This window comes from Chanos chanos, chromosome 7 (genome assembly GCF_902362185.1).
Source record: "Chanos chanos chromosome 7, fChaCha1.1, whole genome shotgun sequence".
Taxonomy (NCBI): Eukaryota; Metazoa; Chordata; class Actinopteri; order Gonorynchiformes; family Chanidae; genus Chanos; species Chanos chanos.
The window spans coordinates 7557664-7569075 of NC_044501.1; the positions used below are offsets into that span (position 1 = coordinate 7557664).

The 11412-nt window shown below is 40.2% G+C and overlaps 1 protein-coding gene across 10 annotated transcripts in view; it reads left to right on the forward strand.

The window, feature by feature from the left end:
- nfixa (nuclear factor I/Xa) overlaps positions 1 to 5726 on the forward strand; it is a 110722-nt gene extending 104996 nt beyond the window's left edge. For all 10 annotated transcript variants that reach the window (XM_030779664.1, XM_030779662.1, XM_030779669.1 and 7 more), the window contains 2 exons: positions 1583 to 1674; positions 4900 to 5726. In XM_030779664.1, the coding sequence (XP_030635524.1) occupies positions 1583 to 1674; positions 4900 to 4914 (107 nt within the window). In that variant the 3' untranslated portion in view covers positions 4915 to 5726. The remainder of the gene's footprint in view (positions 1 to 1582; positions 1675 to 4899) is intronic.
- The last annotated feature ends 5686 nt before the right edge of the window (positions 5727 to 11412 follow it).

The window sequence follows — 11412 nt, forward strand, 5'->3', positions numbered from 1 at the left end:
TTTTTCCAAAATATTGGTACCTCGGCAAGGAGTAAAGTGAGTGTCTGAGTGTGTCTGGGGAGGGGGCAGTGCTGGATCGCTGAGGGGGGGGGGGTGCTTTGGTCGCTATGGTGACACTGAATTGGGGCGGGGGGGGGGGGGGGTATTGGTGGAGTCGGGCAACGGGACGGGCATCCGCTGCCAACATCTGCAGAGGGCACTGGATGGAACACCAGGGCCGTTCTCTCTTTGTTATTTTTTATGCCTGTTGTCCTTTCACTCAATATCCTCCTATTTTTTTCCCACTTCTACTGTCCATCTACTGTTGTTCATTTATAATATTCGTGATTCTTTTTTTTTTTTTTTAATTTCTCTCTTAAACATATGCCCCCCAAAAAATCCAGTTTTTGTCTTTTATTCATCTTCTTTTTTTCTTCTCTTTTCTTTTCTTTTTCTTTTTTTAATAGCTGTCACATTTTGCTTGTGAAAATGTTTCCATTCTTCTTTTTCTCTGCTGTCTTCTTTTTCTGGTTACACACCATACGTATTAATTCAGACACAGACGCTCACATTTCTGGCAGACGTACACACACACACACACACACACACACACACACACACACACCTCCTATCCATTATCTCTCTTTGTTTTTGTTAATCTCTTTCTCTCCGTCTCTCACACACACAAACAAACACACACACACACACACACACACACACGCGCGCGCACGCACGCACATGCACGCACGCATGCACACACACACGCACGCACACACACACACACACACACACACACACACACACACACACACACACACACACACAAACACTCTCTGAAAACCCATCAGATCTTGTACAGGAGTCCACTGTGTACAACTGCCCTCAATTTGTTAGTCATTTAATTCATACTTCTGTGTCCCCAAGAGCAAAAATCAGGGCAACTGTTTAATCTATTAAATCTGAATAAAACATTCACCTGTCTGAAACAAATCTCTCAGCCAGACCACAGCACTGGCTTATTGGACCTGCACAATTCCCTCTTCCTCAGTGACACATGTAGATTAGTGATAAAATTTCACCGGCCAATAGAAAACAAACCTCAAAACCAACTAGCTCCACAATGTTATGAACCACGGTTTAGATGAATGACTAGTACTACTAGTTATGCTGACCCAGTGTGGTCAGCCTCATGTCTGTAAAATGTGTTCCCAAAGAAAATGACAAAAACTGTAAAAATAATCACCCCATTCACAATAAACACAGTGAAGAGTAATACTATCATTTCTTTGTAATCGCAGGTCTGCTGTCATGGCTTCAGTTTTATTACGTTGTAATAACAGCGATAACAAATATTATGCCACAGAAAGCTACTTTTATCATAGATTTTGTTCATGTGTAACCTGACAGCTGTTCATGTGTGTGTGTGTGTTTGCGTGTCTATGTATACATGAATGCGGGGTCTGAATCCTTTTTGTCATGTAAATGTGTGCGTGTGCATGTATGTGTGCGCGTGCGTGTATGTGTGCGTGTGCATGTGCGTGTGCGTGTGCGTGTGTGTGCGCGCATGTGCGTGCGTGTGTGTGTGTGTGTGTTCCCTCTGCAGCATACTCCACGACAGGCTCCACAGCTCCCAACAGGTTTGTCAGCATCGGAGCACGGGACAACAACTTTCTGAACATACCCCAGCAGACTCAGGTACAGCCCAGTCTCTGTCTTCACTTTCACACTTTCACACTCTTACATCTAACTACCCTCACTTCCCTCCTCCTCCTCCTCTTCCTCCTCCTCCTCCTCTTCCTCCTCTCACACTTTACACCACCCTACACCACTCACCTGCTTTACCGTCCGAGAAGCACTCTGTACAAACTCTGCAGGTCGAGAAATGCTTTCAGACTTAACTGGTTGTTTCAAAAGCAAAAGAATTGTTGCTTATTTTTTAAGGTACGTTTTGGTTTTTTTACCCACAAAAGATGCAAAGAGAATTTGAAAGGTTTCTGAATTCCAGTCCCTCAGAAACTCCATTCTGCTGGCTCTCTCTCTCTCTCTCTCTCTCTCTCTCTCTCTTTATTTTTGACTCACTCTCACTGCGGCTTCTCTTTAATTATATTTAGCCCTGTGGAGTCCTGTGTCCTAAATATTCCCCAGCCTGAGTATTGTTGAATATTGTTATGTAAGTTAGTGAAAGAGAGCTGGCACTGATGTAGTCGTGAGTCTGATTCACCCTTGATTAAAATGAATAGGACCCTCTGTGATTTTCACTCAGCTGTGTAACTGTTTTGACATTTCAGTTGAGTGTTAATGGAGCATGTCCGTTTTTTATTATCAACATCTTCAGGAGAATTTACAGAGCAAAAAAAAAACAGTGCTCTCTGATGACAATCAGTGTCCTTAGAGAATGTAATCCTCTGTGAATACAAGCACCAGCAAATGTTACTGACATTATGACTCATTAGAATTCTATGGAACCCGCATTAAAATTTTGGAGTTCGACTGTATAGACCCGTGCTCTAGAACTTTACGCCTCTGTCTTTGGTTCTAGAACTGTTCAAATTCAAAATACAAGATGACCTGCTAGTGCTGTCTGAGTAGATGCCAACTAACAAAAAAAAAAGAAAAAAAGAGAGCATTCCAGTAAATTCAGATGCATTATCATGAATCTAACATTTAACCAAGAGGAGTTTTACCTGATCTTCACTAGTCTGAATACTGCAGTCTCCCATGTCCTTGCTTCCATCTGAGCTGTGTAAATATTGTTAGTTAGTCATTTGGCCAGAGTGCTTGTGTTCTCCATTGTTAGCAGTAGGCCGTAAGCCTTGAGGGGATAGGCACTTTAGCCTGATTTAAGAGCCCCCCCTCCCTTCTCTGTGAAGGCGATGATTTGGGACCAGTCCCACAGCTGGAGTGGTGTTGTCTGGTGCCTCCCCCATTACCAGCTGCACTTTTCTTATTAAGGATCAACCACAAACGCTGTCAGGCCAGCTTAGACTACCCATAACACATGGAAGCAATCTGCATTCCCCCTGTCCTTATAGTCTCTCTGCTCTTTCTCTCTCTCTGTCTCTCTCTCTCTCATTTTTACACACACACACACACACACACGTTTTCCTTTGCTCTGAAGGCATGGCAGCTTTTCAAAAACTCACCCATTCTTCTTAAACTAATCTGTCATCATACAAGGTCAGCCACACATGAGCCGCTCAAACACATCGTAGTCACTAATTATTCAGAGACCGTTTTCCAGCAACAGAAACCACGCGCGCTAAACCAGAGCTCACAGAGCAGTGTGGCCGGAGGGAAAAACGTGTTCGGCCGAAAGAGAATGAGTGTAACCATGGGCGTAAACTTGACAAACGACCATCCCATAATATATACGAGCAGCGCCAATCCTCGCTGTGTTTAATTAGAATAGCGCACAGAGGAAATACATACCTACGTCTTTAGACCAAAGCCTGGGCAATCCGATTGGTCCGATCTTAATTAGAATAGACACAGTTTTTTTTTTGTTTTGTTTTTTAAATCGGATCTTAATATTTTCTCCCTCCGTTCAACAAAAACACACTCGTTGGCCTAAATGTAGCGTAACCTGTGTCAGTGTTCTAGAAAGTTCCCTCTGGCTGTTTTGATTTAATCCGAACCTTAAACAACTGGTTTGCGTCAGTCCCACCGAGTTACGTCGGCCATTTTTTTTTTTTTTTTTTTATAAACTGTTCTGGAATGAGTTACAAGACCAGGATGAGTTGAACTGTGGTCTGAGAGTTTTAACATGTTAAAGGTGAGAAAGTTTTCCTGAGTGAGTGAAAGTTGTCTTAAAGAGCACTCTACTGGCTCCTGAGGAGCAGCACAGCTAAGAGAGAGAGAGAGAGAGAGGGAGAGAGAGAGAGAGAGAGAGAAGAGAGAGAGAGAGGGAGTGTTAGACTCTCTCCACAGAGAAGTCACGTCCCAACTGTCTCGTTGCCCCCAGCAACCAGACATGATGTCATAGCCAGTTGAACATGAACTTGGGGGGGGGGGGGTAAGAAAGAGGGTGGTCACTACTGCCAGGATTAGGAGGAGTGGGAGAGAGAGAGAGAGAGAGAGAGAGAGGAAGTTGATGCACGACCAAGAAATAGCAGAAAGATTCATGTGTTTTCTGTTTTTTTTGTTGTTGTTATTGTGTTTTTCTTTTTTTTTTTTTTTGGCTGGCATCCACCATAAAGAACCACTTAATTTGCACAGAGTCATTAAATTTTACAAAACTTTTCATAATTAAACATCCTTTATCTGGTGGACTAAAATCAGAAACTCTCATTTGAATAAGTTTTGGGTTTTTTTCAGCAGGACTGAAAACTGTGAGTAGTGAGTTTGTTTTGTTGACAGTCATTGTTAGGAGGAAGGGTATTTCTAATGAAGGAACACAGCACTGAAAGCACTGATGTTGACTTGGCTGGCATGAAAAGTTAGCGTTTGGCAGGGTGGTATATGAGTTGGCAGGGTCTCCATGCTGGGCTCTGAATCGACGTACTCTGTACTGCCCTCTGTTGACTGGCCCAGTGATAGTTTTTCATCGCCAAACAGAAAAGAGAGAGAGAGAGAGAAAGAGAAAGAGAGAGAGAGATAATTGAGGAGTTTAATCATTATTTTTTCACGACAGTCATCATACGTTCCAAAACACAATTAGTCAATCAGTGAGTCTGTTTTTAGATGATCATTTTGAACACTGCTCTTTTCAAGTTGTGTTGTGGTGTGTTGTGTTGTGTGTGTGTGTGTGTGTGTGTATGCGTGTGACAGAGAGAGAGAGAGAGAGGGAGAGTGTACTGGATCTTTGTGAGGCCTAGTTACAGTTATACAACCATTAGACACATCAGACATAAAACTCTTTTATTGTGTTTTTGCCTGCTGAACTAATGTGTCGTTCTTTTATCTCATTTTTATGTCTTGCAGTCTTGGTTCCTCTGACAAAACCTTTTGGAAAGCATACCCGCACCGCTACAACTCTGCGATGAAATTTAAAAAAAACAAACAAAAAAACAAAAAAAAAAAACAAAAAAAACAAAATGGAATCATAGACACAGAAATGGACCGTCATCAGGTAATCGTTTATCCAGCCCCCAACTCAAATCAGACACGTGGACAAACCAGGAAAACCTTTCAGCAATGACCCAGTGGGGACAAATAAAGTCCACACACAAAAAAAAGAGACAGCCCAAATGGAAGAGTAGGGAAAAACAACCACAGGAGAATGGATGTGATTCCATTCAGGAAGAGGAGTCATCTCACACGCATACACACACAAACAAAAAAAAAAATCTCCCGCCAACACGTTACCAAGGCAACCTGAAAACTGACCATTCCCCTTCTCCTCCATTTGTTTTTATTCGTTTACTTGTTTCATGATATGGCCAGGGAAACCAATCATAGCACATTCAGAAGTAAATAACGAAAAAAAAAAAAACATCTCTTGACTTTACATCAAAATCATGAAATAGGAACGACATGAATTGCATTTTTGTTCTAATCTACACGTGTTGCATTCACCCAGAACTGACCCTCTTGTGCCAAGGGTCTGAGCATGCCCAGAGCCACTTGTTTGATTGGACAGAACGGGACCACTGCTGCCTGAATCTGATTCGCTCAGCCCCCAGCGAAACTCCATTTTTGATTGGCTAGTTGTGGTGACTTCATTTAATATTGTGGCACCTGCACTAAAAGGCTTGTCCCTGTTTACCCGTCTAAAGGCAATAAGCTACATTCAGGAGTGACATCCTGAACTAAAAAAAAAAAAAAAACATCGCCACAAAATCAAATGAACATATAAACCACAGGTATTATACAACACTAATAACGTGCAATTTTATCCCTGCCTTGTATGCACTGTTGAAATGGAAGAGGGGATGAGGGTTTTTAACCGTGGCTGAGCAAGGCAAATGGGAGATTGGCAGCCTGGTCCAGTGGCTTTGTGGTTATAGCTCTCTCTCTCGCTCTCTCTCTCTCTCTTTCTCTCTCTCTCTCTCTCTCTCTCTCTCTCTCTCTCTCTCTCTCGCTCTTTCTCTCTCTCTCTTTCTCTCTGTGGGTGAGCAGCACACACACGCACACACATACACACATACACACATACACACACATATATACGGAGCAATATGGCACACACACACACACACACACACACACACACACACTTACACACACACACACACACACACACTCAAGACACACCAGTAGCAGAACATCTGACATTCAGTTTCACTCAGAAACTCGTTAGCATCAGTACCATCAGCGGTAACACTAGACTCAAAGGTGGTGATAGATTTCCTTTCATAAAGGTGTTATAACACTACGTTGTGTGTTATAACACTTTCGTTACAGCACTATAACCATCATAGGAGGATCACAATGAGCCGAAGATGTGCAGAACAAGAGGCTCAGTTGCTACAGTCAAATACTCGAGGAAAACGATGATGTCATATGAAGCAGCCATGATGGCTATATGATGCATCATAGGAGGGCATATCACCACTGTAGAGTTTCTGTGTTACCACATCATCTCTCAAGATCTTTCACACTATTTTTTTTTTGCCTTTTTTTTTTTTTTTTTTTTGCCTCTGCAGAGGTTTCGTTTTTCACTCATCATTATCAGCTATAGACGCTTCTCATGACTGTTTTGTTTTTAGCTTTGTAACAGGTTTTAGATTTATTCCATTATTATTTTTTTTTCTTTAATTTTTTTTCAACGCTGTCTCTTATTTCATTGCATGTGTATTATTTTTCTCGGATTTTTTCATGGCTTCACATCATAGCAGCTTACAGTTTAAGGAAGGACAAACATTATATCAAACACAATGCTTCACATACTCACACGCACATGCACACACACACACACACACACACACACACACACACCAGTCAATACAGCATTTTCTCCAGATTTGGGTTTGTAACAGTAGGAATGCCCCCCCCCCCCCTTCATTAACCATCACATTAAACTGTCATTTACCACTCCCTCATGGACAGGAAGTCATTCTTTACATCACTGACTTCATATCCTCTCTGTGCCACACTTTTTTTTTTTTTCTCCCGTCTTCACCAGTTCACCTTTCATTACTGCCCAGTCATGAGACCAGTCATGAGACCGCAGCCTCATCCTGGTCGAGTCAGCGATTACAGCTCATTTCCATAGACATTCACTCATAACGCAGACACATCGACACATGTAAACATCACACTAAAGTGTTCATATATCACCCTATTTCAAAGACAAAGGGAAGTCTCAAAAAACAAAATGTGTTAGACATTAAAAAAACAAAAAACAACAAAAAAAAACAGCCCTCAGTTGGGTTTGCCACCATGCTGAGGAGCACCTGAATCTGGCCGAAATACAACCAACCAACCAACCAACCAACCAACCAACCAAACACATAAAACAAAGGCATTAAACACCTGTTACATCTTCATATACACTCATAACCACTGACCTCTCAAAATAACTGGACTGCCAGAGTTTTGGCTCCATTGCAGGGATTTTTCAGTAGCCTCATAGCTCTACGAAAAAAAAAAAAAACAAATATTATCACACGACTGACGATTCCCTTTCCCTGCCCGCCCGCCCGCTTCTGAAAAGTGCCTCTGTGCTCTGTTTTATGCAATCTGTCTGACATGAATTCAGGGTCTTTTGCTCCATGTATAAGCTACAGTACGAAAAATGAAAAAAAAAAAAAGACATTATATAGCATGGGAATCATTGGCTTAACCAGACACAGATAATATGGGTGACTGTAGCACGTATATGTAAGATATACAGATATCATATCCTAACAAAACAATATATATATATATATATATATTTATGAGCATATAGTTTTACTTCTGTGACGTAAGCTTTGTGGCAGTCTAGTTATTTTTTGAACTCTTTGACCTTGTCAGTGTATAGCATCTCTCAGCGTCGTCTGTACAAAAAAAAATAGTAAATGGAAAAACAAAAAATCATACACACACACACACACACACATACACATACATACACACACAGTGTTTCATTGTAAAGCATCAGATATCACAGAAAAGTTCGTACAAACCAGTCAATCAAAAATAAATGAAAATTCAGATCAATTCAAAGGACAGTAGGATTAAAGAAAAGGTGAAAGCATTTTCTGTTTTTTTGTTTTTGTTTTTGTTTTTGTTTTTCTTTGTTGGACAGTAGTATTATTGTTGAGGTTTAAAAAATGTTTGTGGATTGAGCCATGTGCAATGCATTGGGTAGATATCTATGTTTGTCTGTATGAAATTTTTAAGAAAGTCACGAGAAAAGAAAAAAAAAAAAAGAAGAAAAAAAATGTTTGTTTCAAGTCCTAAAAGCTCCTGGACTCTAAACACAGGGGGCCATGAAAAGAAATCCCAGTCTTTATAAGTTCTTCGGGGGAAAAAAAAAAGTTTTTATCTTTCTTTGTCATCTCTTTTTTTTTTTTAATGTTCAATTTGTAATCATTTGTTTAGGATGGGAGGGCTGAAGGAACAATTTTTTTTTTTTTTTTGCAAAAATGTCAAACAAAAATATGTGTTGCTAAGAAAAAAAAAAAACAAACAAAAAACTGGTGCTTCTCTTACTATAAAGTACATTCAGACTATTATACGCAAACATACTAAACAGAGAGAATGCTTCACAAGACAAATGACGTTGTAGGAAAAAAAAAAAAAGAAATTTTTATTCCTCTCTTCCTCTTCCTTTTTACATTTAACTTTGGGGGGGGGGGGTGGTTTGTAATTTTTTTCCCGGGTTGTGACAAAAGGCATTTTACTTCAACCTTTAGAACCCTGAAGTAAATTCAGTCTTTTACGATTACGTCTTAGGCAGTTAATGTCACCTGACCCTACAGCAATGTACTCACACGTCCGACAGGTTTACTCCACAGATATGCAGGCTTCGCTCATTTCACTCAATATGAGGGCATTTTCCATCTCATCTCATGATTCACGTTCATGAGTCCATTCAGAGAGAGAGAGAAAACAAGATAAAAGTCTTCCCCGTCTTTGGAGGACGAATCATCAGTAGCCAATTGTCAGATCATGTAGTACCATGTGTGGTAGTTTTTTAAAAAAAAAAAAATAATAATAATCATAATGGAATTTTTTTTTTTTTGCCTTGACAGTTTGGGAGGTGTGTCATGTGAATTACATATTGGTAGAAGTTTCTAGTAGCTTAGTCTCCCAATCTCAGAGCAAACAGGTTATTTTTTTTTTTAGGAGTAAAATAAAATGTGTTTTGAATTGAGTGGTGTAAAAAGTAAAAGGGAAAAAAAAAGAATCAGAGAAGTGGGCCCAGTCTCCTCTTCCCATCTTTGCCCCCCCCCCTCTCCCCTCTGTCATTTTTTTCTCTTTGTAAATGACCCCAGCAGTGTTTTGTGACGTAGTGTACTTTCCAAGCATTTAAAGGTTGTTCCTTAAAAGTGCCTTTTGTTCACAGACTCCATCTTGTAATTCTTAATGCCCTTCTTTAAAAAAAAAAGAAAGAAAAAAAAAGAAAAAAGAAAAGAAAAAAGATCCTTAACCTTCCTACTATATTCCTTTCTTCAAGTCGTATATACAGTATATAGTAATAAAATAAAATTTGGTGTGATTTAGTTCTTTATATTGTTCAATAATGAAATGATAATAATAATGTCAAAAAGGCAAAAAAAAAAATCTGGTTCTTCTCTCGCTTTCCTTTTCTCTTTCTTTCTATCTTTCTATCTATCTCGTCCACCTTCCTCTTGTCTCTCTCAGTGTGTCTGCTTTTTCTCTCTTTTTAGGCACTGATGTAGTTTGTAACTGTCTTTCTCTCTCTGTCTTTAGCTCTCTTAATCTCTCTTTCCCTCTAACTTTTTCCCTCTCTATCTATCTATCTATCTATCTATCTATCTATCTATCTATCTATCTATCTATCTCTCCCCCCTTCTCTCGGTGGAAGGGTTGAGGAAAAAAAAAGCAAAAAAAAAAAAAAAAAAGCTGATCCTTTACCTTGAGCGGAATGCAGTTAGCTCACATGTTATCCTTGTCTGTAAGCTTCACAATGTAAACCATACAAAATCTCTCCAGCTTCTCCATTCAACAGCTAATGTAAGTGAACAAGTAACGTCAGCGGGCTCTGGGGGAATAGGAGGGGTGGGGGGGGGTGGGCAGGGGTTGGGGATAGGGACTATTATCTGTGTGAGCATGTGTGGGCGTGTGTGTGCACGTGTGTATGTGTATGGGGGTGGGGGGGGGGGGGGTGGCAGGGCGGTTTGAGTATGTGTGTGTTTGTGTGGGATGGGGTATTTTGTTGTTGTTGCTGTTGTTGTTGTTGTTGTTGTTTTTATTGTCTTGGGGAGGGGTGGATTTGGGTTCGTGGGAACACACTGTTTGATTTTGGTGGGTAATTAGGATCCTCCAGGTTCTTCTGACAGTGCACAGAGAGACAGGGGGCCACTGGGGACAGCTCAAGAGAATGTGTTTTGTTTGTTTGTTTTTCTTTGTTTAATTTATTCATTTCTATTTGTCTCTTTTTTTCTTTTCTTTTCTTTTTTTTTTTTTTTTACTTAATTGGAAGTCGCTTTGATACTGATGTCGATCAGGGTAGGGTCCTTAAGCTTCCTAAAGAGAGAAACTTAGACCCGTGAAAAAAAAAGCACCTTTTTATTTTCTATTAAGTGGTTGCTCAAAACCAACTATTTGAATTAACTGTCAGCTGATACTAGCTCCAAGCACCTTACTGACAGTTTTCAATGCCACTTTGTTGATTGCACTTCTTTTGAGTTACATATCCAAACATCAGTTTCCCAGATTACATACTAAAGAACACAACAACCCTGTTATTACTAGTCTTAGCACTGTTAAACATTATTAGACATTGACCAGACATGTATTCCAAATGTGAAAGTATCCTGTTAGCAACATACCTTATAACAGATGTGTTCTATGTTCGTAGTATTTCACTAAGCCAGTGTCAGTATTATCGTTTCCCAGTTTGGAGCCACCGGAACCCTCAACTGATGATGTCACAAAGCAACAGGCTGAGTTGTTTGATGATGTCACAAAGCAACAGGCTGAGTTGTTTGATGATGGTACAAAGCAACAAGCTGAGTTGAGATTGTTGTGGGAGAGTACAGGGTTCAAAACCTGGGTTCCGTTTCCAAGATTGAAGGGATGGTGTTTAAGTATTGCACTCATCTCATTGCCAGGTCTTTGCAGCCACAGCCATCCTAAACAAGACAAGGACCGTGTTCCTGGGCACAGACTGGGATTCACGGCTAGTCCAGGGCTAAAAGAAAAAGGGAGGTTTTACAGTGGATCGTATAGACTGATAGTGAAATTTAGTCTGTGACTAGACTTAATTTGTGTCTGGCAAACCACATTAAATAGTATTCGTTAATTTCTGCCTCTAATCTACTGTCTTATCCTCTGTTTTGTTTTGTTTTTGTTTTTCTAAATTAGTTGTTGTTTGAGGTT